The sequence below is a fragment of the Pelobates fuscus genome, chromosome 5 (genome assembly GCF_036172605.1).
Source record: "Pelobates fuscus isolate aPelFus1 chromosome 5, aPelFus1.pri, whole genome shotgun sequence".
NCBI lineage: Eukaryota > Metazoa > Chordata > Amphibia > Anura > Pelobatidae > Pelobates > Pelobates fuscus.
The window spans coordinates 172,380,032-172,406,838 of record NC_086321.1 but is presented as its reverse complement, the minus strand read 5'-3'; the positions used below and the strand labels follow the sequence as shown (position 1 = coordinate 172,406,838).

Sequence of the window (26,807 nt, the reverse complement as noted above, 5' to 3'; positions counted from 1 at the left end):
AAAATTCTAAAAAAAAAGAAAAGAAAATCACTTTCTTGCCTTGCTGCACTTTTAGCACCCCTTCATTGTATAACCATTTCTTTACTCTTAACATAATGTTTATTCACCTTCATGCCTATTGCCTTACTCTTTCAGCAAAAAAATAAATAAAAATAAATTAAAGGTTGCTAGGCCTAGACCCACTGGCTTACATCAACTTATGTTGAGCTGGAGCAGCTACATATGGATCGAAATCTGTCTCGTCACTGTTGAACCAACCAAACTTCAATCCATCTGGTCAGCTCAACATGCCAGTCTTGACCTGCAGACCGGGGACATCCCAAAGAAACTTCAGTTTGGGAGAGCCTCTGCTAGCACTACACAGCCAGCCCACTGAGCCCAGTACTACTCCAGTCAGTCCTGACTCCTACTTTTTTTTCACCGGCTGTCCCGGACCCGATCACAGCAGTCAGCAGGCTAGGTTTTCTCCTCCAGGTCCTCCTAGGTTTTCCTCCTGCAGCATCTGTCACCACTGGCTCCCTCTCTCCTCTCTGGCCTGGGTCACCTGCCGCCACTGCCAGCTTCTTCTTGCTGCTGCCTGGGCTGGTCTGGTGTGGTTCTCTCCCGCGCTTAGCGCTGCACTGGGCGGCCGCTGCACTGTCCCTCCCCCAGATAGTCCCTCGCTCTCTCTTCGCACCCACCGCACTGCACGCCTGGCAACCCCCCCCCCCCCCCCCCTCCACAGTGGGCAGCGACCTGGCGGCTCAGAACAGATTCGCACAGCCAGCACTGCAGAGAGAGTGAGTGAGCCAGGCAGGGGCAGAGAACTGCGAGTGCGAGCGCGCCCCCCCAGATGTTGCGCCCGGTGCGGCCGGCCCCCCTGCACCCCCCACGCTACGCCTCTGCTCCAAGCTATACATGTTAAGATCCTTTAACCTTTCTTGGTAAGTTTTATCCTGCACTCCATGAACCAGTTTAGTAGCCCTTCTCTGAACTCTCTCTAAGGTATCAATATCCTTCTGAAGATACGGTCTCCAGTACTGTGTCTCACCAGTGTTCTGTACAATGGCATGAGCACTTCCCTCTTTCTACTGCTAATACCTCTCCCTATACAACCAAGCATTCTGCTCGTATTTCCTGCTGCTCTATTACATTGTCTGCCTACCTTTAAGTCATCAGAAATAATCACCCCTAAATCCCTTTTCTCAGATGTTGAGGTTAGGACTCTATCAAATATTCTGTACTCTGCCCTTGGGTTTTTACGTACAAGATGCATTATCTTGCACTTATCCACATTAAATGTCAGTTGCCACAACTCTGACCATTTTTCTAGTTTACCTAAATCATTAGCCATTTGGTTTATCCCTCCTGGAACATCAACCCTGTTACATATCTTAGTATCATCAGCAAAAAGACATACCTTACCATCAAGAAATCAATTATTGGTTGGGATATGTTATAAACCACCTAATGTAAATATTAATAATGAAGAACAGCTGTTAGAGAAAATTGCAATTGAAAGCTGCAAATTGGGGTAACACGTTAATTATTGGAGATTTTAATAACCTGGACATAAATTGGGATAGAGTGACTAGTACTTCAGCAAGGGGAATCAGGTTTTTGAATGTGTTAAATGACACCTTCATGTCACAACTGGTACAAGCACCAAATAGAAAGGATGCTTGTCTGGATCTCGTTATAACAAACAATGTTGATCTTTTGACCAACATTCGAGTAGGGAAGCATTTGGGAAATAGTGATCACAATCTGATACTTTTTTAAATAAACTCAAAAAAGCAAAAGCAAAAAAGTATACTAAAACGTATAATAAAAAAAAAGGAAATTTCAATAAGATTAGGGCAGATCTACAACATATCGACTGGCATTCCAGAGTGAAAAAAAAATTGAGGATAAATGGAAACTATTCATACAAATATTAGAAAGGTACATTTCTCAGTATGTATTACTATTGGGTAATAAATACAAAAGAGACAAATTGAAACCAATGTGTCTTAGTAGAGAAGTCAAACAAGAGATTAAAAATAAGAAAAGGTAATTTAAAAAATTTAAATTGGACAAATCAGAGGCATCCTATAAAAGGAAGCCAATAATGCTTGCAAAAAGGCAATTAAAGTGGCTAAACTAGAAAATTAGTAATTGATAGCCAAAGAATGCAAATCCAACCCCAATACCCTGACGGTATTCACTCACGAGTACTTAAGGAGCTAAGTGGGGAATTAAGTGAACCTTTGGCCATTTTTAAAGGACTTTTATTTGAGGACTTTTATCATCTTTGTTTTTATGTTTATTTTAAACTAATAAATTCACCATTTTCATTCAAAACCTCATCCAAGTCCTTTTTGGAGCCTCACAGGGGAAGTGCCATCCCCATTCAAATTGGCACAAAACCTACACACCTAGAGCCAGGATTCGTAGGCTCAGGACCAGGTGAGCACCCCATTTATTGAACACATATCTGTGTCATTTATCACCATAAGTCTACATATTGGTCTGCTTTCTTCCCTTCTTTTTCGTGTTCCCGAGAAATTCTTCAAGCCGAAGTAGGAGGGTGGTGCTACCATAACAGCACACAAGCCTTTATACGGAGCCAGTGTTTTCTATATACAGGCTCCTTGAAATGTGAGTGTAATATTCAGCACGATATCATTATAATCACTGTGAAGCCATTTTTCAGTACCATCTACACTATATCGTATTTTCTGTATTTTACTTTGACATGTACCCCATATTTTACCATTGAATGAGACTACGTTTTGGTAAGATTTATCTGTGTTTGAGCGCTCCACTTATAGGTGTAGGTCCTTGTCACTTACACCGCACCAATATCTACTAAGTGAACCTTTGTATTTAATTTGTCAAGATTCTCTTGGTTCAGGTATTGTACCGGAGAATTGGAGGAAGGCAGATGTCGTTCCTATATTTAAAAAAGGATTTAAAACCCTTGCCTTGAAATTATAGACCTCTGAGCTTAACTTCTGTGACTGGGAAAATATTTGAAGTGCTATGAAGGGATAACATTCAGAAATTCATTGGGAAGAACTTTGTTATTAGCAATAATCAGCATGGTTTTATGAAACATAGGTCATTCTAACTAATCTAATTGCATTTTACGAAGAAGTAAGTCGAAGTATAGATCAGGGTGTTGCAGTGGATGTGATCTTCTTGGATTTTGCCAAGGCATTCGATACGGTTCCTCACAATAGGTTAGTCTTCAAACTAAAAGAAATTTGTCTAGATGAATATTCTTGTTTTTGGGTAGAACATTGGCTTAAGGATAGAGTATAACAAGTTCTCATTAATGGTAAATTTTCAGGCTGGACAAAAATGGTAAGTGGTGTCCCTCAGGGTTCTGTTTTGGGACCGCTTCAATTTAACATATTTATAAATGATCTTGAAATAGGCATTGAAAGCCATGTTTCAGTGTTTGCAGATGACACAAAACTTTGTAAAGTAATAAAATGTGAGCAGGATATTGCTTTGCTGCAGAGGGATTTGGATAGATTGGGGGACTCATAGAGAGGCTGGGTGCACAAAGAGAGGGACAAAGGGATACAGTGAAGTAATGGGGGGACAAAGAGACAAACCGAGGGACTAGAGGGGGGAAAAGAGGCAGACAGAAGTACTGGGTGGAACAAAGAGACACACAGAGAGCCTGGGGAAGGGGAAAAGAGACCCCCAAGGGCTAGTGGAGAAGATGCACAGAGCTGCTAGAGGAAGAAAGACACACGGAGGGGCTGCGGGGGACAAACAGACAAACACAGAAGCCCCTCTCTTTGTGCCCCCAGCCCCTCTATGAGTCTCCTTGTGTCCAGAGCCCCTCTGGACACAAGGAGACTCATAGAGGGGCTGGGGGCACAAAGAGACATACAGAGGGGTGGATTATGGACAAAGGAATGCACTGAAAGTATTGGTAGACAAAAAGACAAACAGAGGGTCTAAAAGGGGAAAAATAGGCACACAGAAGGGCTGGAGAACAAAGAGGCACACAGAGGGAAAAATGACACATAAAGGGGATTGGGAAGAAAGAGACACACAAAGGGACTGCGGGGGACAAAGAGGCACACAGAAGGGCTGGGGTAAAGAGACGTACAGAGGGAAAGCAGAAAAAGAGACTCACAGAGGGGAAGGGGCAAAATAGACACACAAAGGAGTTGGGGGAGAAACAGACAAACAAAGGAGCTGGGAGAAGAGAGCTAGCCACAGCAGCCAGCCATCGACAGTAATTAAGGTGAGAAGAACCAACTTGAGCTGGGTATCAGAGAGGTATGTTCTATTTCTATATTGTGAATGGGGGCCAGAGTGTTAGAGAGAACCCTCTCCAGGGTCCATTAGACTCCATAATAGTCTGTAATGGGGCCTTGAGGGGTATCTTTCTGACATACAGTTTACAAATTTGTGCAATAAATATTATTGAAAACAATGGAAAAAAAATTGCAGGTGTTTTTTACATTTTAAAGTTTGGGAGTGGGGGTGGGGAAGGCCCTGCTCAAAAGAGCTTATAATCTATAACTAGTTGCATCCTAGTCAGCTTCTCTCATTGTAGGAAATCATCGTCTCTTCAAATCTTTCCAGCATGTTTTCCTATCTGTCCTTTGAATGGACACTCCTTTCACATTGCTGTTCATCCCAGTGTGGAGCATAGAGGAGCTCATGTGTGAAGGATCAATTGCCAGAGTTCATCTAACCAGCGGCATACATACCACGGTCGCATGGGTCGCTGCTGCGACCGGGCCCACCACTCCAAGGGGCCCGGCCGCCCTGCGGACCCCTGTGACCGGGTATTCGCCGCCATCATCTTCTGCGGCCCTGGCCCGCAAGTCAAACCGCCGGGGCCGCCGTTAAAGGAATCCATCGGGTGGCCCTTGCTGTCACTGTGATGACACAGAGCCGCGCGGGAGGAAGAACAGGGAGTCAGAGTCAGGGCCGCACTGGCCCACCGGGATACCGGGAAATTTCCCGGTGGGCCGTCAGCACCTGGGGCCGCGCAGACATGTGGGTATGCTGGCGGCCGCTGGAGGAGCAGGGATGGCGGCCGCTGGAGGAACTTTTCTGGCGGCCGCAGCCCGCAGGGGAAGCTGTGCTGTGTCTGCGCTCCAGCACGCTACTGAATGAGACCGGGGCCGGAATATGACGTCATATTCCGGCCCCGGTCTCATTCAGTAGCGTGCTGGAGCGCAGACACAGCACAGCTTCCCCTGCGGGCTGCGGCCGCCAGAAAAGTTCCTCCAGCGGCCGCCATCCCTGCACTGGGGGGAGCGACGGGGCAATTGCAAGGTTCTCCCTCTCCCTTGCCGGCTAATGCAGGGCTGGCCTGTCCAAGCGCCAGCCCTGCAATGTGCCTTCATGGACCCGGAGGGGAGATCAGAGATCTCCCTCTCCGGTCCGCAGGCACTGTTTGCTGGCCGCCGGCAGAGGAGGGAGAGAGAGAGGACCCGGGGGAGCTCAGTCTGCAGCTCCTCCAGGTCCTTCTCTCGCGAGCACGGAGCGTTGCCATCGCAACGCTCCGGATCTCGCGAGAGTGAACTCTAGCCCTGGAGACCGGGGCTAGAGTTCACTTTCACCACATGGACCAACGGGGGTCGAGAAATGTCCCCCCTCCTCCCTAAACAAAGGTAAGAAGGGAGGGGGGACATTATGTATATTTAAGAAAAAAAAAAACATTTTATCAAATAAATAAAAAAAAACCCACATCCTTATCACACACATACCCTACAAACATACACTGCCCCCCCACACACACATTGTCCCCCAACTACATAGACTGCCCCCATACACACATATTGCCCTACATACATACACTGCCCCCATACACACATTGCCCACCATACACATACACTACTGATCCCACACACATACACTGCCCACATACACACACATACACACACATACACTTCCCCCATACACACACATTGCCCACATACACTGCCCCCAATACACACACACACACACATTGACCCCCCACACACATACACTGCCTCATACACACAAACTTCCCCCCATACACACAAACTTCCCCCCCATACACACATTGCCCCCCACTCACACTGCAACGCACACACACACACTGCCCCCTAACACACACTGCCGTCCTCACGTACACACTGCAACTTTCACACACACACCCTGCTCACACAGTCCTTCTTACACAAACACACACACACTGCATCTCTATGGGGAACCTTCAGCGTCTCCAAAGCGTGGAGGACCTGAATGTAGGTGCTGCACGCTGTGCAGCACTGACACAGGAAGCACCTCTAGTGACCGTCTGAGTGGCTGTCACTAGAGGTGTCACTTGGAAGCAATGTAAACACTGCCTTTTCTCTGAAAATTCAGTGTTTACATTGAAAAGCCTGCAGGAACAGGCTATAGACACCAGAACCACTACATTAAGCTGTGTGTGTGTGTGTGTGTGTGTGTGTGTGTGTGCGCGCGCGCCTGCTAGTGAGCTTGTTTGCTTGCATGTGTGTGTGTGTCTGCTACTGAGTGAGCTTGTGTTTTTATGTCAATGAGCTTATGTATATCAGTGAGATTGTTTGTCTATGAGGCTGTGTATCAATGAACGTGTGTGTGTCAGTGACATTGTCTGTGTCTGCATGTGAGTATGCTTACTGTATAATTAAACGTTTTACTATGAAAGGACCAATATTTAATATTAGAAAAAGCATCTGGGGTGGCAAGACATAGCCTTACATATTACATGCGACAATATATGGCGCATTGACTTATGGGGCTGGCATAGATTTTTTTTCCAGGGCTGCTTTGTATCCCCAGTCCGGCCCTGGTCAGAGTGGGAACTCTGACTCCCATTGACCTGAGCCATTGCTGGACCCCAGGGAAAGTCACCCTCCTGCACAAAAGGTAGGAAACAGGAAGGTGACTTAAACATTTTGTATGTGTGTGTTTGTATGTATGTGTGTCTGTCTGTCTGTATGTGTGTGCCTGTCTGTCTGTATGTCCGTGTGTGCGTGTGTGTCTGCCTGTTTGTATGTATGTCTGTGTATGTATATGTGTGCCTGTCTGTGTATGTATGTGTGTCTGTCTGTGTGTGTGTCTGCCTGTATGTGTGTGTGTTTGTCTGTTTGTATGTATGTATGTCCATCGTGTGTGTGTGTATGTCTGTGTGTGTGTGTCTGTCTGTCTGTGTCTGTCTGTCTGTTTTTTATGTATGTGTCTTTGTATGTATGTGTGTCTTGCGTGTCTGTCTTTTTAAAGGCTTTTCCTTCCTTGGATTAGCAGTTGGGTGAATATGGATTATTTTTAACATAACATTTGTATTGTTCAGTTCTTTCTTCAGTTTATAATGGATTTCTTGGCCTTTTTTTTTTTTTTTTTAACAGGTATTAGATTTCCATGGGCCATAACTCACAATTATTAGTGTGAGGGATAGGTAGTAATGAATTTAATGGGGGGGAGGGGGGGAGGGAGGGGTGACTAGTTGCTTGGGGACTTCCATTGGGTTGCTTGGTGGAGTAGACACCTTTAAAAAAAGAAATGGTATGTCCCCACCTTTGTACTACCACCCCCAATCTAAAGTCTGTGGGTGCAGATTGGTGGACATACGCCTGTCCCCCTCACTTTACTAATTAGTAGCTCACACCTGGATGCTGGGGGGTTAGTCCTGGACCAGAACATAGCTTGGTCGCACTTCAACAGAGGTAGGGGAGCGGGGGTGAGGAGAACAGTGGGGGAGACCATTGAGGGAGGGGGGAGGATGGAGGAGAGACCACTAAGGGGTGGTGGTAGAAGAGAGACCACCATGGGAGGAGGGGTGGAGGAGAGACCTCTATGGGAGGGGGGTGAGGAGAGACCACTGAGGGGTATGGGAGAGCTCTATAGGAAGCAAGGGAGAGCTCTAAAGGACAGGGGGCAGGGGAGAGCTCTAAGGGACAGGAGGGGAGAGCACTACGGGAAAGGGCGTGGGGAGATCACTAATGGACAGGGGAGATCACTAAGGGACAGGAGGGGAGAGCAGTAAGGGGCAAGAGGGGAGAAAGGCTGAGGAAGGGGGGAAAGAGAAGCACAAAGGGGCTGGTAGGACTCAGCCCTTATCCTACCACAAACTACCACAAACTCTCTCTTTCACACTACACACACAATGCTTCCCTATACATACACAGAAACACATAATGCATCCCTACACATACAAAAACACACCATGTTTCCCTTACACACAGAGAAACATACAATGCATCCATTACACGCACTCACAATACAACCCTTACACACAAATATAATGCATCACTTGAACACATACACAGAAACACACAATGCATCCCTTACACACACACACACACACACACACACACAGACACACACATACTGCTTCTCTTACACACACAGAAACACAATGCATCTCTTACACACACACTCAATGCACACTTTACACACACTCAATGCAACCCTTACAGACACACACACTGCATCCCTTACATACACAGAAACACACCTTGTATCCCTTACACATACAAACACAGATTCACACCATGCATCGCTTAAACACAACCAGAAACACAAAATACATCCCTTACATACACAATACATCCCTTACACACAAACACATACTGCTTTCTATCCCTTACACAAAAACACACTGCATCCACTACACACACACACACACTGCATCATCTACACAAACTGGTATCCCTATACACTACATTCCATAAGCACACACTTTAGATCCTCTACACTAACACACAAAACATCCCCTACACACTCCACTCCCTGTGAGCGAACTCAAGGGTGAAACATGTGGATGGAATTATGGGTGGGCCTTATGGGCATACTCACCGTCAGGCCCTGGGGCCCAGATCTTGAGCTGTGTAAGGCGCCCAAAAAAAAGGAGCTGCTTCACGTTTCCCTAGAACATTGACTTTTGCGACCACACTTACAAATAGCTGCCAGACAGCCTGTTCTACACCAGACAAGTGGAGCCAGACTGCAGCCAGAGCCCATCATCATCCTCATCTGATTGTAAGTAGGCAATCTAGTATATTATTCGTGGCACTAATCTCTAATTTACCTCACATTAAAGGGACACTATAGTCCCCAGAACCACTGCAGCTGATACACATGTGAGGCTCCCACTGCACAGGCATCCAATGCCACTAGAGGTGTGTTTAATCCTTCAAGGCAAACATTGCCCTTTCTGAAAAACAGCAATGTTTTACCTTACAGGGTTAAGTGACAGGAATACTGCACCAAGACCGCATCATTAAGAAAATGTAATTTCAAAATTTATAATTAAAAGAGGTGACTTGGAATGAGCGGGAGTGCCCGCCCATTGGAATCAGAAAGGTCCGCCATGTTGGCATCTGGGCTCAGGGACTAGCCATGCATACAATTCCCATAACTGCATAAACAAACCAAATACTTTAACACAGCAAAATAACTATATGCTGATGTGTCGTGACACCATGACTGCGTTAGATATCAGGATATACATTATTATACCTGTTACTAAAGTTACTTAACTCAGTCTTTGAGACCTGCGAGTCTCTTGCTCTTTTCTTATTTTGCAGACCTGTGAATCTATCCATACATCTACTACTTTTACTGTCTGGATTCCATAAGAGGCCTGCGCGTCTCACTGTCTCACCATGCTATGTTCACATGCTACCTTTTGACAAACCAATAAAAAATATTTACAAATAAAATAGGGGAATTAGAGAACCTTTCCATTTCAGCTATTATACTCATAAATGTTAAACAGGCTTTTCACACATTAGTGATACTGACCAGCTTCATGTACTGCCTCCTATCTCTCCTACTGTCCCATATGTCCTATTCCTTGTGCTGGCCTTTCACTCCTGCATTACCGATGTTCTACTGCTACCAATAATAACAATTTCTAGCATTACCAATCATACTGTTTTGCTGCAGCCTACCCTGCCCCCCTCTTCTTTCCAGTGTTACCAATCCTGCCCTTGTCTACCATTACAAATTCTTTTCCTACAGAACCTGCTTCCCCCAGCAGCTATCACTGCTTTTCTAACATTATTAGAAATGCTGATAAAAATGTTTTTCTGCATAGTATTAACAGTTGCACATACGTGACTAAAGTTGGAGAGGGCGTTCATTCAATATTTCATGTAATCAAATAAATATTTAGATTTGCCTTCTATATATATGAGCCATACTGTCACGTGTCAGATGATTAAGATGAAAGCAGGAGATGAAGATTAGGGAAACAAAGAAAAAGAAAAAAAAAAAAAAAGAGGAGACAAGAGAAGGGAGTTGCAAGGGTATAAAAAACTGGCATGAGAGGGTGCTCTGCCCACTGAGCAGTGGGGTGTTGGTTGCATGCTTGCTTATAGACAGTCAACCAAGCAAAATACATGTTCTGAACAAAAAGAGAATATAGGTCTACGCCTTTTCCCATGCAATCCTGCAATGTATATCCCCATATCCCCATCACTAGTCGAGGGAAGGATATTACATAGTTGTCTAGGTTGAAGAAAGACTAAAGTCCATAAAGTTCAACCGTGAAGCCCATTTTTTTATACTTTTTTTCTTCCAATTATGCCACAAAAGGGGAAATGTTCCTTCTTGATTCCATAATGGCAACCAGATTTCTCTGGGGGTCAACAGCCAGTTTACAAACATATTAATTATATCATTGAATACTCTGTGTAAGCATTTAAAAAAATAATAATCTTTAATAGAATCTGAGAAGACAGCCTCTTTAGGCAGAGAATTCCACCTCTTTATTGTTGTTACTGTAAAGAACCCTTTCTAGACACCTAACACTGTCTAGAGAGTTATCACCAAACCACCCACAATGCATAATTGTATGAAACCTGTAACCACTGGCAATGTATGTGAAATGATTGCAAGTCATATTCTGTCCATGTTATTAAGGGGTATTTCTTAGCATCCTTACATTACAGTGAAATCATATCATCTTCACAACCAATGGGTGGTTCCATCAGGATAAAAGATGTGTATCCGTCAAGAAGATGACTCTTCACTTGAATGGATACAAAAATTCTATGTACACCTATCACATATATAGGTGTATTTAATTTAGGAAAGACTGGCAGTGGATTTATATCTAGGCTTATTATATCTATGATGTCATATTAACATTAATGCATATTTATCATTGTATATATATTTTTTACATTCTTTGCATTGAATGTTCTTGGGGAATTTTAGGTGCAGGGCTATTCCATTGATTTTTTTTTTTTTTAGTCTTTTAATGTGGGATAGACCCATGTCTGGTTTATAGGGTCTGTGGATAACATATTACATCTGCAGGGAAAACTGACTTCTTATAATTAATGGTGCTTCTGGTAATAGGATTTCCCGGCCCCGAGGAACCTTTTTACATAAGGTATTGGCTGGAGAGTTATGATTTATAGGACTCTGATCCCAAAGAGAAGCTGGAAGAGAGCTTGTGGAATAAGGATATTTATCAGGTGCATTGAGAAGGAATGAAACAGTCAGCTAGGAGGCAAGAAACCAGAACACGGAGAGAGTAAGCGAGTTAAAGCAAGAAAACGAACCGACAATGATAACAGAAACACAAGCAAGAGGATTGACAACCAGAGATGGATCTGAGGTTAACCTCTTGTGTCCTGAGTGATGTTACATCAATGTGGTCCTTACACAGTTAATGCATAGCACAGATATATTGGTCAGAATGTGTGTGTTTGCCAGTGTTCTACTTCCCCCATGTGGACACAACCAGTATTGCTTGGTAAATAAAGAAGCCAAAAGACAGGTATTGGAAACCCATGATTTATTCTAGGGGTCAGTTCAGTCCCAGCTGGGATTTGAAGTCCTGAAGCTGGGAGAGACTGATACCACTGCCTCCACATACTATAAGCACCACTGGACCATGGGGTGTTTGCAACTTCCCCTCCTGCTGCAGGCGCTGTATGTGTCCTGAATATATCGCAGCCAGGGCAGCACCACAAGAAGGCTCCACCAGCATCAGTTCATCATCTGGGGACAAGGAAATCAAGAAACAATGAAAAAAAACACAAAAAGAGTTTACATGAAATAATGAGACGGGCTAAAACATACAGGAAAGACATGAGCGTGGAAGGGGAAAAAGAGAAATAAATATGCATATAATAAAATTAAAGGAATGTAAAAAAGGAAAGATGAGTGATAGCCTAAAAACAGAACACAGAAAAAAAAAAGAATGAGGGGTGTAGGGGTGGAGTAGAAAAAAGAAAAAGATGAGAGCTGTGAGAAAGGGAATACATTTACTGCTAGGTATTCTATACTCACCCACAAATTTCTCTATTGCCCGTACAGCCTCTCTATCATCCACAGTTATGGAAATGATATTTTTCTCCCTTGCATACTGCAGTGCTCTCTCACACACAGTCTTTGCACCCAGACACTTGGCAATGCTGAAAGAGACGGATGTGTTCACTTGTGGATGTATCAAGAGGATAAATACACAATGCGTTATCCTGCTTTTATCTGAGTTGTTTGGAAGAGGATCAGTTAGTGATACAGTCTCTTTCTTGCTGATACAACTGTCAAAAGCATAAGAGAGACGGTTCCCAATGCAGGAATACATGAATGAGACAGCCTCTCACCTGTAGATGTGCGACTTATGGTGTCCACGTTAATTGGACAGTCTCTCATCTAGTGATGTGTGAATCTCAGACTTAAAGAAGATGTGTCAGACAGTTAAAGACTATTTTATTGCAAAGGTGCTGTGACGAATTGGTATAAAAAAAAAATGTGTTTCCCCCTTAGGTGTGCTACATAGCAGACAGTTGCTGCAAATTTCTAGTTTTAATTGATACCAAGAAAAAACAAAAAAAAAACTACTGTTTTTAATCCATAACTCCAATCACTCTTAGCCAACCTGAACACATGACGAAGGGTGTCAATTGTAAACGTTTTTTTTTACAGGGCTGCACTTTGATAAGTGGTTTTGAAGCTGCAAAAATTATTAAAAGTTGAAAAATTAAAAACAGCTTTGTATTGTAGTTAAGTTAACCAGAAACAGATACTAGTGGTGCATTTAGTATCAGTACTGCCCTATGCTTGTCAAAGTGCAGTAATTATTATTATTTATAAGGTACCATCAAATTCTGCAGCACTGTACAATAGCTAGACTAACAGATACGTATTTGCAACAACACAAGTTGGACTCGCAGGACAGGAACCGCGGGTGGTGAGAGCCCTGCTCTAACTCAATCTCCCAGTTTTCCTTTTACATTTTATTTTTTCCAACGGAAGCATCATGCAAACACCACTAGATATCATGTACACTTCCTTCTCTCCTAAATTACTATTATGTACTCTTCTGTCCCTCATTTCATAGCCACACACACTTGCAAGACCAATAAATGTTCTTCCCTTCCTCCCCCAGGACCCACTATGCACCATTATCTTCCTCTTTCAATATCCTCTACTCAGATACATAGTTACATTGCGTCCATCAGGTTCAGTCTTTCTTACATCTGTTTCTGCTGTTGATCCAAAAGAAGAAGAAAAAAATAGTTTGAAGCACCTCCAATTTTGCAACAAACTGGGAAAAAATCCTCCCTGATCTCAGAATGGCAGTCAGATATCTATCTACTTGGATCAATAAGCTATTACCCACCAATTGAAAGTTACATCCCTGATTATTATATTTTTGCAAGTATTTATCCAACTGCTGTTTAAACATTTGTATTGACTCTGATAAAATCACCTCTTCAGGCAGATAATTTCACATCCTTATTGTTCTTTCTGTATAAAGCCCTTTATTTTGCCTTATACTAAATTTCCTTTCTTCCAGTCTAAATGTGTGACTTCTTGTCCTACGTATAGTCTTGTTTATGAATAGCTTTCCAGACAATGGTTTGTATTGGCCGTTAATATATTTGTATAATGTTATCATATACCCCCGTAGGCAATATTTTTCTAAACTAAAGAGGTTTAAATTTGTTAACCTTTCTTCATAGCTAAAATGTTCCATTCCTTTTATTAATTTGGTAGCCCACCTCTGCTCATTTTCTAGTGCCATAATATCCTTCTTTAGAATAGGTGCCCAAAATTGCACAGCAACATTCAATTGTTACCCCATCACCAATAAAAAAATCTTGCCATTCCCATCCCTTATTGTGTCACCATACTATTAACTGGAGTTTGGGATGTAAGAAGCAACAAAAATGTTCCAGCACATGCTTTTCGGCTCATGCTATTATTAAGCATTCAGTGTTTAAAACAGAGACATTTCGACCACAACCAAGCTCTTTGTCAGTATAAGAAGCAGTCCACTGACAGCAGTCATACAATATGTGGCGGTAGATGGACAAATTTGTTGGCTTTCCCAATACATTGTACTAAAGCAAACTAACAGGGTACTTATTAATTTTTGCTCCTGCTGACTTCTAAATCTAGTTGGCTCAGGCCTTAATATGGCACTATCAGACTCTGCATAGAACTCTGTACAAACCATCCATTAGGACCTGCTCTATTTAAGTTTACAAGTTCAGCTCTACTGATCCACATAAAAACCATTTTCAGCGATAAGGAAGTCAATGACTACTCACAGTCTTGTACAATTTACTGTGGATCTACGCTTGTCCCCTTCTTTGCTTTAGATCCCTAAAGCACTCCAGCTTCCTGAAGTGCTTTATCTGTGAAGACTTTGTCCTCTTTTTTCACTTTACACAAAGTGCAGATTTTATTAGAAATGTACACTTTTATAAACGAACCTGGTTACATACTTTTCTACCATACTCTTACCTTTTGTATCACTATACCCCACTCCCTCAATCCCTCAATCCATCTGTTCCCTCTGTTCTTGTGTGTCCAACTTGTCTGGGTACAAATACTTGTCTGTTAGTCCACCCATTGTACAGCGCTATGGAACTTGTTGGCACTTTATAAATATTAATAATAATAAGTTACATACCTGGCTGTCAGACAGTCCTGTTACTTCCTGGTTGTTTAGCTCACTGGAGCTAAACTCGAGAGGCAGCAATTGCCCAGATCACCTACCTTACAAATAGTTCTCAGTGAGCTACTTTTGGAAGTCTGCGATTGGACAGCCACAGAAAGTCTGGGCAGAGTTAGAAGGGGAGGGATTACAAAGACTTTAAGACAAGAGATTTGCACCTCCTGCAAGCTGTTTTTTTATATATATACCACCAATGAAAACACTGCATAATCAACTGCATGCATGTTTTCATTGGGGGTATATCTACTTAACAGTGTTTTTAAATTAATATATTTGTTGGATATTGGAGTGTCCCTTTAAGACAAGGACCATTGCCAGATATGTTACTGACTAGTCCCATTCTGAATTACCATTCCTTAGATTGCATCATGTTGCTATAAGTAAATACATTAAATTCACATTTCAGCAGTGAAATGCAGAATTTACAGAATTACATCAAACTAGAGTTAGATTAGCTTACAATAACTGTAAAAACAAAAAAACAGCTTACAAGACATGTAAATAAAACAAGAGTAAATTGTATTACTGGAGTAGCGTGTCACATCAGAGAAACTCTTCAGGTTCTACATTACTTCCTTAAAGGGACACAAGTCACCAAAGCAACCTTAGATTAAAGGGACACTCCTAGCAGAGAATTGAGCAGTGAGAGTGCAGTGGCATGATATATACACAAAAACTGCTTCATTAAGCTAAAGCTGTTTTGTGTCTTTAAGGACAAATGATATTCATTGTTACATCTTTTTAGCATCACCATCCCCTTACAGCCCTGATGTGACTTAATAGAACCCTGATTTCTTCGAACAGGATCACACATTTAAAGAGATTTCCTCTCACCTTGTGATTTCTGGTAGGGTGACAGCTTTTCCAGCTTGAAGGGCGGCATTTAGACAGTGGGCACCTATTGTCTCCATGGCAATGATGGGCACATCAGACCAGCCCACTTTAACCATCCCTTCAACCAAACCAGCAAGCAGACCACCTCCACCAACTGCCACCACTAAAACACCAGGTGTCTGAGAGCCCAACGAGTTCTTCAACTCATATACAAGAGTAGAGTGGCCTTCCCTGAAAGAAAGAAACAAACGAAAAAGCAAGAGATCAGTTGCACAGATCAGGAGCACATCTGTACTGCCCTGCAAAGGGATTCTCCTAGCACACTCTGCATGGAGGGGCCAGGCAGGCACTACAGTAATAGGATCATTAACTTTCAGTTTGGTGCTCAGGTTGTGATCCTTTTATATTAACGTGTGTTGTAGGGGGATACTGAGTTGACCTAGGGACAGCTATATGTAGAAAGTACCACGACAGCCATCCTGATAAGGGCTGTCTGACAATGCTAGGAATTGTTGCTCATTTACCAAATGTTAATATAATTCTGCAGAAAACTGGTTTATGTAGATCTTTATTCAATTTATGCTAATTAATAATAACGTTTTACGTTTTAATGAACCCTTCTTTCTGGGAACAAAGGACACGAGACAGAGGCAAAGAGCTGGGCAGTGTTTAGTGTTGCAGACTAAGCTAGGAGTAAGAAGATATGCTTATTAAGCATGTACTCCTGGAATCTCAGATAAGGTTATCATTCAAAGGCTTGCCCCAGGCTTCATCCAATCCCTCTCTCCTTGTTTTATGCATTACAGAGATAATGTATTTAAACACACACACGCACACACACACACACAATCACACCTACACACACACAATGAATGTTCTGTTGAGTAGGTTTTCCAAAAATAAGGATCCTCCTTACTATACTGCTTACATATGTTGTACATTTATGTAAATATTGCATATAAATAGCACCATGCAATCTTTCATGCCTTCTAGTGCTATTGTAGGTTAATTTATTTTGTAATTGTAAACCAGTTCTCGGTCTGTATGCTCATTTGTGCAGGTCCACTGTCACCTCCTGTTTTTGTCTCTCTTCTCTCCTGACCCTCCAGATGTTCCTGAACTACAACTCCCATGATTCTCAGCCTATTTCATGCAAAGTATCATGGGAGTTATAGTTCAGCAACATCTGGAGGGCCGGAGTTTGGGGAAGCCTGCGTCTTCCCTGTCACTACTAGCTGTATTTGTCATTTTGCTTTTATATATAAAATCAATAGTAATGGGACACAAACACACACACGCACACAGCAAGGATTAGGTCACTCACCTGGTGCACCACACTGGAACCAATATATATCTAAATATTTTAGCAAAGAACCTGTATGGACCTGTTCTCGATTCTTTCTCAAAACCTACATGTATGTACGTACACACACACACACACCAATATGTCACAATGTCACACACAGTCTGCACAGAGCCATTAAATGATTCATTTAGATTTATTTTGTTTGGGAGGTTGGGGGAGGCTATTTTTATTTTTAATTGTTTATTATGATTTTTTTTTTTTTATTGATTTTTATTGTTGTGATTATATTTAATAGCAGTGTCATTTACTATGGATATTTCTTTGGCCTTTTGTAGGACTGAAGAAAAGATGATTTAAGAAAAAAGGCATTTAAAAGTAAATTTTTTTTAAAGTAAAGGTTTCAGATTTATTGCCCCCTCAAAATGGTTAGGGTGAGGGAGTAGATAAAATGTTTTTTATTGAGGGTTTGGTTAGAGGCTTTGGGACCACTTACCACTCCAAGGGGGGATTACTGGTGCACACTGTTAGGAGTCTGGACAATGACATAGATGTTTATTAAAAAAACAACCCCCACCTGCAAGGCCTAAGGGCAATATCATTTTTTTTAAAATTTGGTTATACATAAGATAAAGTAGGGACTACGTTTTCTTATGGAGAGCATGATCTTCAGCACATTTTGGCAATAGGCAGAGATTAAGCAAAGTTCAATTTCAGCTAACTAATTTACCCACAATCCATTAGTCAAAAGAATCCCAATGAAGGGCAAACTGCAGAAATAATGAACAGAGTAGAACAAAATGTAGGCATCCAGGTACTGGTGGAAGGAAAACAGTATATTAAATGTGACAAAGAGGGGAGTGAAATCATTAAGATACAAGGGGCATAAGGAAAGGAAAAAAAATAAAGGAAAAACAATCATATCTGCAAAATTTGATTTAGAAAAATAGTTATCAGCAGATGGAATTAAATCAAGGTCATTGTTCTCAGTTCTGTGTTTTATCTCTATATTATTTCACAAATGTGTGCAATTGACTATAATTATTGGCTAAAAACAATGAGGTTGTACATTTCTTGTTTTGTAATTATTACTCACCAAATGACTGGATGATTAAATGGAGAGACGTACACAGAGCCTGGGACCTCGGTTAACTGGTGTGCATGAGCATCAGCATCATCCCAAGCCTGCAGAATCACAAGCCAAGAATCAGAGGCCATTATAGACTACAAACCAGTATCTCAAGGGTGACTTCAACCATCAAACCTCTGCTGCCTGCTGAAGGTGTTATGATAGTAGAAGTACCCTGGCACCAATCCTTGATAATGGAGCAAACTAATTTACATTTGTTTGCCTTCTTACCTGGGTCACATTGGGCACTGGGTCTCCTCTCCTACCCTTGCTCCAGACTGACTAATCACACCCCAATGTCAGCAAAAGGGATAAACTCAGTATACATACCTCGCAACTCTGGTGTCCCAAGAGCTATCACATCATTGGCTCTGTCCAAATGGGGCGGACTCAGCCAGAAAGCATCCGCCCAAATTACCTGCAGGTGCATTCACGCCAGGCTGCCTGCCGATCATCTAAGGCCAGCCAGCCACTAAAGGTAGACCCTGCTCGGAGCTCAGTTTCAGTGCTCTCCACAGGGTGCTAGTGCCCTGAACATAATGTGAGCATGTATAATGATGTGTTTGCGCTATGCTTGTTGTGGAGAGTTTGGACAGAACTTAATAATCAGAATGGTTGGGAGGCCTCAGTATGTGCAGCCTTTCATAGCAAAACACTGCACATACAGACTCCAGGCACATGATCAATTCAATACAATGAAGTGGACATGGATGCTAATCCTCTAAAGAAAGTACCCTTTGCATGCCTTAAGCTAAACAGTTAGATCAACACAATATTCTCCAAAAGAACAAACACAATTCTACAGATATACATTATGCTTATAATCTGCTTTACCTTTAAATTTTATAGTCTTAAGAAAGAGTTAAAAATAAAAAATAGGGGGGCGGAGTCTGACCGCCATGCCGAACAGACGCACGGGGCAAGAGCTCCTGGCGGGCGAGAGAAACAGAGGGCACTAGTGGCGATTATACAACCCTACGACACCCCGAGGTGTGCTACCCACATTGGGGGCGCAGTGAGGTCTCCGGGGATACCCTTTGGGAGCCTGTCGGGGCATATTGAGCTACAAGCAAACTGAGGCCTGCAGGGGCGGGAGCCGGAGAGAGGCGGCCGCTCTCTCCGAAACCGCATACGCCAGCAACCACAGCTAATCTTCTAACCCCCCCCCCCCCTGGACCGGTGGGGGTCATCCCGGTCCCCGCGAGACAAGCGGACGAACATAGCAAGCAAGCGAGCTAAACCAACCACACAAACGGAAGAAGCGGGGGGCAGTCGGAGCAAGCCCAAGATGGCCGCCCAACAGCAGCCACAGAGGGAGACTGCGAGCAGCACTCAGAAGCCTAATTCACTGGAGGCCCTCGACCGACTCTGCTCGGCTTTCTACGAACTGATGAGAGGTCGGGGTATGCCCCACTACCAAGCGGCTCGGACTGTGGCCTCATGGATCCGCCCGACGACCCGCCGAAGCTACTACAATGTCCCACAGCAAATATTTAAGGCGGGCGTCCGAAGGAGCAAACACGGCCAAACACGCGGCGGGAAGCAGACAGCGCCAACCCAGGCACGTATACCTACACAAGCAGTGACAAAAAAACAAACAACCAGTCCATCCCAAGGCCACAGCAGTATGTCCAGATGCAACACCTCAGTACAGCCAGCCACTATGCTGCAACCCAAGAACGCCACCTTCCCAAGTTCGACGATGCACACGGAAAGAGCATGGAGGGGAGGCAGAACCCGATGCCATGCTGCCTCATCAGACCTGGACTCTAAGGGGCATTGGCTAAATGTATTGTGCGGACTCCTACTGGACCTACGCTACTGGCACCGGGGACCCGACAGAAACGGCATAGGGTGAAGAATAGCCTACAGAGGGACCTGTCCACTCGTAATGGGAGCTGCCCACTACAAGCTAAACTGTCTACCTCAAGTTATGAACAATTTACAAAGCTAAGCTTAATCGAAATACCAAAGCTTTACACCATGTCTAGTTATAATCTTTAACAACTTACTCCCTTTAACCCCTTCTTCCATGTAATGTTTCTCGTTCAGCTAAACAAACAGTGAACAATGTGCCAATGTTCATTTATGTCGCAATTGCAGACCATAAATAACTGTTTAATTAATCTGCTTAAAACCGTTTAGCATACTATAAAGTACTAACCTGTTACCTATATAGACAATACTAAATTAGCACTGTTAAGCGACGACGAGCTTAATTTACTCTAGCGATCTAACTATTTAGTCAAGATTGCTAAAATCATATGATATTAATATGGTCTAAACGTAACTACCACAAAGCCTGACTTGTTTCTGTTGACCAAATGTTTATAACCTGTAAAATGTTTAACCCACCAGAGTCAGGCTGCACACACACTTACACCTGCATGCACGCGGGACGACATACTGGCATAGTTAGACGCAACCCGCTTTACTAACCTAGCCTACCACGGCTTACTATGATTGAGCAGCAGCCTAGTAAAGCGTGTCACAAACAGTTAGTTACGACATCTTTTGTTTGATTTTTTTTACCACTATGAATCTCCTGATACTCCACCGCTAGCTGAAACACTCATTTATTCCCTGCATAAGGTCACTCCAGACATCAGTTATTGTTACTAATAATGTAGAGGACAGCAATATGAATATAACCCTGCAGTATGAGCATGATTATATTATATAAAACTGTGCATTTATTTTTTCTGCCATGACGTTGTATAACAGTTTTGTTTATATCGGTTTGTTGTGCTGTCGTGGCTCTACAGGCCAAATTGTAAAATCTAGCACGAAAAATAAAGAATTATAAAAATAAAAAATAGAATAAAATATTGTTATAATAATGTTCTCACAGACCATCATTAAAAATACAAGCATACAAGCCATCCTCACATGTCTTATGTCATGAAAGACTCAGAGACGTTGTCAGTGGGCAATAGATGTCATTGTAAGCAATTCATGTTAATTCATTTCTGGAATCTGTACCCAGGCGGCACAGATTTTTGGAATAATAAACTGAATGCAACTCCGTATTGTCAGAGCAGACATGTCCCATTTCACCATTCATAGATTCGACCATGTAACCTTTGACTCTCGCTTTGCCTCTGTACAAGTCAACCCTAAAACCGGCTAATGATAACTCTCATAATTTTCTAATATAACAACTAGAACAGGGTTAATTACTAAAGTGTGCATTGTCAGGATTTTAGAATGAATTCAAAATAAATTTCAAATTCTATGCAAAAATAGCCAAACTGGAAAAATTGTAACCCAGCTATGTTTTCAGTTTGGCTATTTTGACATAAAAAAAGACCTTTGTCATTAATATTTGTGACCTCCCTATTCGTTCTTCTGTACAAATGTGAAAGTTATTTTATCTTTATGTGCCTTGGCTTTGAATACCCTAGATATTCTATAATGTCGGATACTGCTGGTAAATTTCTGGGGGTGGGGGGAGGTTGTTATCCTGTTATAGAATGAAAATTCAGCTAAATTAAAAAAAAAGTAAAAACAAAAGACAAATAGCTATGATTATGTTTAGCTAGCTTTATGTTTAGCATGGATTAGCTATGGTTATTTAGGATTTAATTGGGTTAGCAAGATTTATAGAAGCCAGTAACCCATTGATAAAACGTAACTTCTATTAATTGCATAAAAGAAGATGAAACATACAAATATATACAATATACATAGAAAAAGTCCTTACATAAAGACTCTGAAAAATAAGATAATCATAAACACGAGAAGTATAATCTAATGATAAGTAGATCCAAACGAAAAGATAAAAAAAACCTGCCTGTCCATTTTCTTCACATTGAAAAAAGAAATCGTACAAAAGCTAGTTAGTAACAACCCTTCCTCAGCTAACACAAATCTGATAACTTTGTGTCCTGTGAATAAGTGTAGCTACTAATATGATAGGAGATGGAATTTTATTAAAGACACGGAGGCGAGTATTATGCATATCTCTTTCTTTATTACTCTCAGCAGAAAAGATAGAGGAATATAAATATTATCAAAATGAAAGAAAAAAAAAAACTGTATAGGCACACAGGCAACCAATCACATAACAGAGGAAGTGACTATAAAAGGCCTGTGTCTCACACAATCCCCCTCTTTCTTTGCTGCTCTCAGACCAGATAAGTACTCATTTGCTCAGCACTACTGACTATTTGTTCTGTATATTTTATTGTATATTATATTTATATTGTGCTTTTTGGGCTTTGCTATGTGGTTTTGCCCTATCCTGTGCCTGTGTGGTGTGCCCCTGCTGGGATTTTCCCCTCCCGACCAGTCAGGTTTTTCCCCTCTGCCTTCCCTCCTCTCCTACCCCACTCCTCAGGTCATGGGTGGCCATGTGGGTTTGCGGTCGGGCAGGCTCTTGCGAGCCTCCGCTCATTTCAGCGATGGCGCCTGGTGCAGACGGGTCGGGTCGGGTCGCATGGGTAGTGTGCATGCGACCTTCCCCTGCAGTTTTGCTCTCCATGAGGTGCTTCTACTCCATCTTGGACCGGAGCTTTTGCAGCGGTTTTACCGTGAGCGTTAAGGGTTCCCTCTCCTCTTACCCGGCCCTCCTCCTCCTTACTCTGTCAGTCTCTGAGGCTTTTTCTTGGGCACACCGCTGGTCAAGTATTCTGTGTTTTTTGTTATGTATGCCTAATTAACCATTTTCTCTCCTGTGGGTTACTCAACCCTGTCCTGCTAGTTCCTACTTATTATTATTTTTCTTCTTGTGCAGAAATATCCACTTATATATTCTTATGCTCTGTCACCCTGTTTGTGAGTCTGTACATTGCAATGTATAAGTGATATGGGTAGATTACTGAAGGAGTGACCTAATCTTGCACTGTGTTTCTGTTTATTTTAATTGCTTAAATAAAAGTATTATTTTCTCCTTCTAGCTATAAGCGTTATTACATGCAAGTGTGCTTTGTCATGTAGACAATACATCTTATTTTTGTATATTAGTCCATCTTGCTATGCAGGCTGAGGGTGATGGGCCTGAGAGCCCATTTACGGTTTTCCCTCTAGGGCGACTGGGGAGCCTGTGACCTCTGGGAGGTTTGTCAGGCCTTACTAGACTCCAGTATGGCGTATTCCTGCCAAGGAACATTTACCTCAGCCCTGGGAGCGATGTCGTCTTCGCTTTCCCAGTTTGTGACGCAGCTCTTTTAGTGCCCCCTGCGGCTACCCCTACTCTACTGGGTATGGGGCTGCCCCGCCTCGCCTGGGGCCCGTGAGGCTACGGCAAAGGCTTATCACCTCACCTCCCACTCCTTGATGCAGGTCCTGCCTGCAATGACGGACTCGCTGAGGCGGTCAAAGATGGCGCGCTCCCACCGCGCATAAGAGCCCCTGGTCGGGCTAAAAAGACCAAGCTGTGGATACGGGTTAGACCCCGTACTGAGAGGTCGGTTACCGACTGGAGTGAGGAGAAGGATTATGAGGTTATGGTAGGTGTTAAAGGTCCGACCCCTTCTGGGTTTCTCTGGGTAGTCCCCAGTTTTCTTTACGAATCGGGCTGATAACCTCAATAGCTCTGGGCTTCTCCCTGGAGAATTTAAGGATTTACTTATGGATGCACTGGGTCCCCCACCCCCATTTTTTCTGTACACAGTGTATGTTCTACTTGATTCCGCTACAGCGGGGAATCTGAACGGCCGGCTGCATCACCTATTGGCACTATTGGCAAGATTGCTATGGCCGTAACAGCCGAACGCCAGAAGGCGATTCTTTTGAAGGTTGACCCTCGATTGGCGAATGTGGCCATCTCCGAACCGGTCCCTCAGCTGAAGGGAGGCTGTTCAGGTGCAGAATTTTGTCAAGGTACTGGGGTTCTACGTGAAGACTTTCACGGCGATTGATAAGCCCCAAGTAAATAAGAATGGTTCCTTTTGATGGGGCTGGGCGTAATGGGAGCCGCCCGTCTGGCCGTGATTTACGGGACTCGTTCCGAACACGCCAAAGCTCCTTTTTCCCTATGTGGGATTTCCACGCACTCTAGCCTCCACACTAATCCCCAGCAAGGGGGAGAATATATTTTAAGTCCCTACCACCCCATGGTCACACGTCGGGCGGACGCCCTTCTGATGTATACCCATTGTTTCCCCTCCTCCTCGAGGACGGATGGCGGACAGGTTTGGCCCAGTTTCTACTACGGATGCTGCCTTGACTATAGGCTCATGGTTTCTCCAAGCGGTGCGGGGCTACCATCTAGAGTTTTTTTCTATCGTAGCCTGTTCAGCATTTTTGGCCCCATTGCACTTGCCTGTCAGGGGGTCCGGAATCGTGGTTCTCCATGGAGATCTACGATCTGCTCGCCTTAGGGGCAATTCAAGAGTTGCCCGGTGGTTACCGAGCTTCAGGTGAGCCTAGTCTTGGTACCTAAACAGCGGGGAGGGGTTTGCTACTTCCCTGACCTCTCTGTTTTTCCTTTGGTACCTACACTTCCATTGATGGGCATCCACTGCCTCCGGGATCATCTCTAGGCATCAGATGGGATGGCCAATCTGGAATTGGAGGTATATCCTGTAGCAGTTATTATAAGCATGGAATACAGGGTTTTTTCGTTCATGGGTTTTTCTAGGGCTACTGTTCGGTCTCTCATCGGCTTCTGGGTATCCCACCATGAGGTACAAGGGATACCTGTCTGATTATCTACCTAGACAACGTCCTGGTCATGTCCCTGTCCAGGTAACAGTTACGGTTACATGTCAACTAACCGTTTACGGTGCTTCAGAGTTTGAATTTATTATGAGCAGTTGGGAAGTCGGTTTTCTGTATCCCTCACAGACGGTGGAGTTTTTCTTGGGTTTCACGATGGAATTCTATCAGGCTGTTCCTGTTCCTCCCTGGCTCCATGATGAAAACCATGACGAAGGTAGTCATGTGGACTTTTAGGACAGAGGTACTGGTGGTCAGGCGTTTCGTGAGGGTACCAGACCTGCCTATGGCTTCCATCCAGACTACATCTGGATCTAAGGATTCCTATCTCTGTCCGGATCACTCTTATGAGGCAAGGCGGAAGTTGAACGACAGGTCCAGAGACTAACTGATCCGATGGCTTGGCTCATAGGTAGGCCTGGATCAGCCGGACCCTCTGTGAGCAGTAAGTCTCTTCCAGAGACGTGTGGTCCGAGTTCGAGAAGATGTTGCACATCAACTGTTTGTAACTCTTGGCGGGAACCTTTTGCTTTTTGCAGTGTTGCCCCGGTCGCGCTAATGACTGCGTTATGCTCTGAGTGGACTGTATGTCGGCGATGAGTTCCATCGCCTAGCTAAAGGGCAAGAAATCGCGCACGTGGCTATTCGTGGCATAAACCTTCTGGAGACTTTGTCTTCACAGAGTCTCGGTGACAGCAGAACACATTCCATGCCTGGACATTTCTAGGGTCGATTGGAATTCACGGTTATTCATGAGTTTCTGGAGACTGGCGCGTATACGCTTCGGTGTTTTTCACATTTTGCAACGGTTGTGGAAGCTGTTCGAAGTGGATCTGTTGGCATCTTGCCTTAACACCTAGTTGCCGAGGTTTTAGGGCTGGAAGGCGGCACCTATCGACTGTAGCGATTGGCTCGTTCATTCAGGTTTGACCGGATACTTGGATGTAGGCCTTCCCTCCTTTCGACTCGGTTGCTCGCAGGTTTTTGCAATTGGCCCATCATTAGGTTGCGTTGGTATTGATTGTACTCTTCGAAGGTCGCATCCATGGTTTTCCTCGATTACGGAGAATGACGATAGTTTGCCCAGGTTTGATTACAAGCGTTCAGAACCCTTCTAGACTGAATGGGAACACACTTAGTGGACCAAGGCCTTCTTCACCGGATGACGTGACTCCTTTCGGTGTGCTTGGATTATCGCGGGCGTTCCGCGATTAACTCCCCGTCTCCTCTGTAACACATGGACGCCGGGTAATCGATCGACTTTCGGTCATCATGACAAGTGTGGTCCGGTTGATGCGTGGGACTGACACTGGTTTCCGTATCTAACCCTCGACATTGGATTTTGGGTTTTTCGTTCCTAGTGGTTAATATCCTTCGTAGATCATCTATGTAGAGGATTCACCTTACTAGGCCACCTGGAGCTAGAAATTTTTGACGCTATGGCCAGTGGGGTGTCTGAAGACTTACCTGGAGGTTATGCAGCCACTACGTTCTCCGGACCGTGCACTTTGTTCTTTCCTTCTGGCGCTCCCCACCTACCGGTGTCCACTCCTACATTGGCGCAATAGGTTTAATGACTACTATGTTGGCTGGTTTCAACATGTCGTTTGTTGCATCCCACTTGATACATGGAGGTATGACGTCCAGGGCCTCAGAGGACGGTTGTCGTTTGGAGGAAACCTTACCGGCTGTTGTCCGGTGGCAAATGTCGAGTTTTGTGATTCTCTATTTCAGGCCGTTGATCACATTGCATCTCATATGGTGACTCAGCTTTGAACTTGCATAATAGGAGCCTCCGTGTCTTTAATAAAATTCCCAGATTTTACTATTAACATGACGTAAAGTCATGATTTTATTAAAGACACGGAGGCGAGTACTATTCCCACCCACCCTCCCGGTGTTGGGTTTTGGGATGAGATGCTGTTGGACTTTTCAGGTATGTTGCAATCTAGTCTGTTTATTGT

General features: G+C 43.5%; 1 protein-coding gene across 2 annotated transcripts in view; it reads right to left on the bottom strand.

The window, feature by feature from the left end:
- Positions 1 to 11,725: 11,725 nt before the first annotated feature.
- Positions 11,726 to 26,807, bottom strand: part of LOC134611120 (serine dehydratase-like) — a 114,948-nt gene continuing 99,866 nt past the window's right edge. For both annotated transcript variants that reach the window (XM_063454701.1, XM_063454702.1), the window contains exons 5-8: positions 18,151 to 18,239; positions 15,752 to 15,982; positions 12,238 to 12,362; positions 11,726 to 11,946 (exon numbers count right to left, since the gene is read on the bottom strand). In XM_063454701.1, coding sequence (XP_063310771.1) covers positions 11,753 to 11,946; positions 12,238 to 12,362; positions 15,752 to 15,982; positions 18,151 to 18,239 — 639 coding nt within the window. In that variant the 3' untranslated portion in view covers positions 11,726 to 11,752. The remainder of the gene's footprint in view (positions 11,947 to 12,237; positions 12,363 to 15,751; positions 15,983 to 18,150; positions 18,240 to 26,807) is intronic.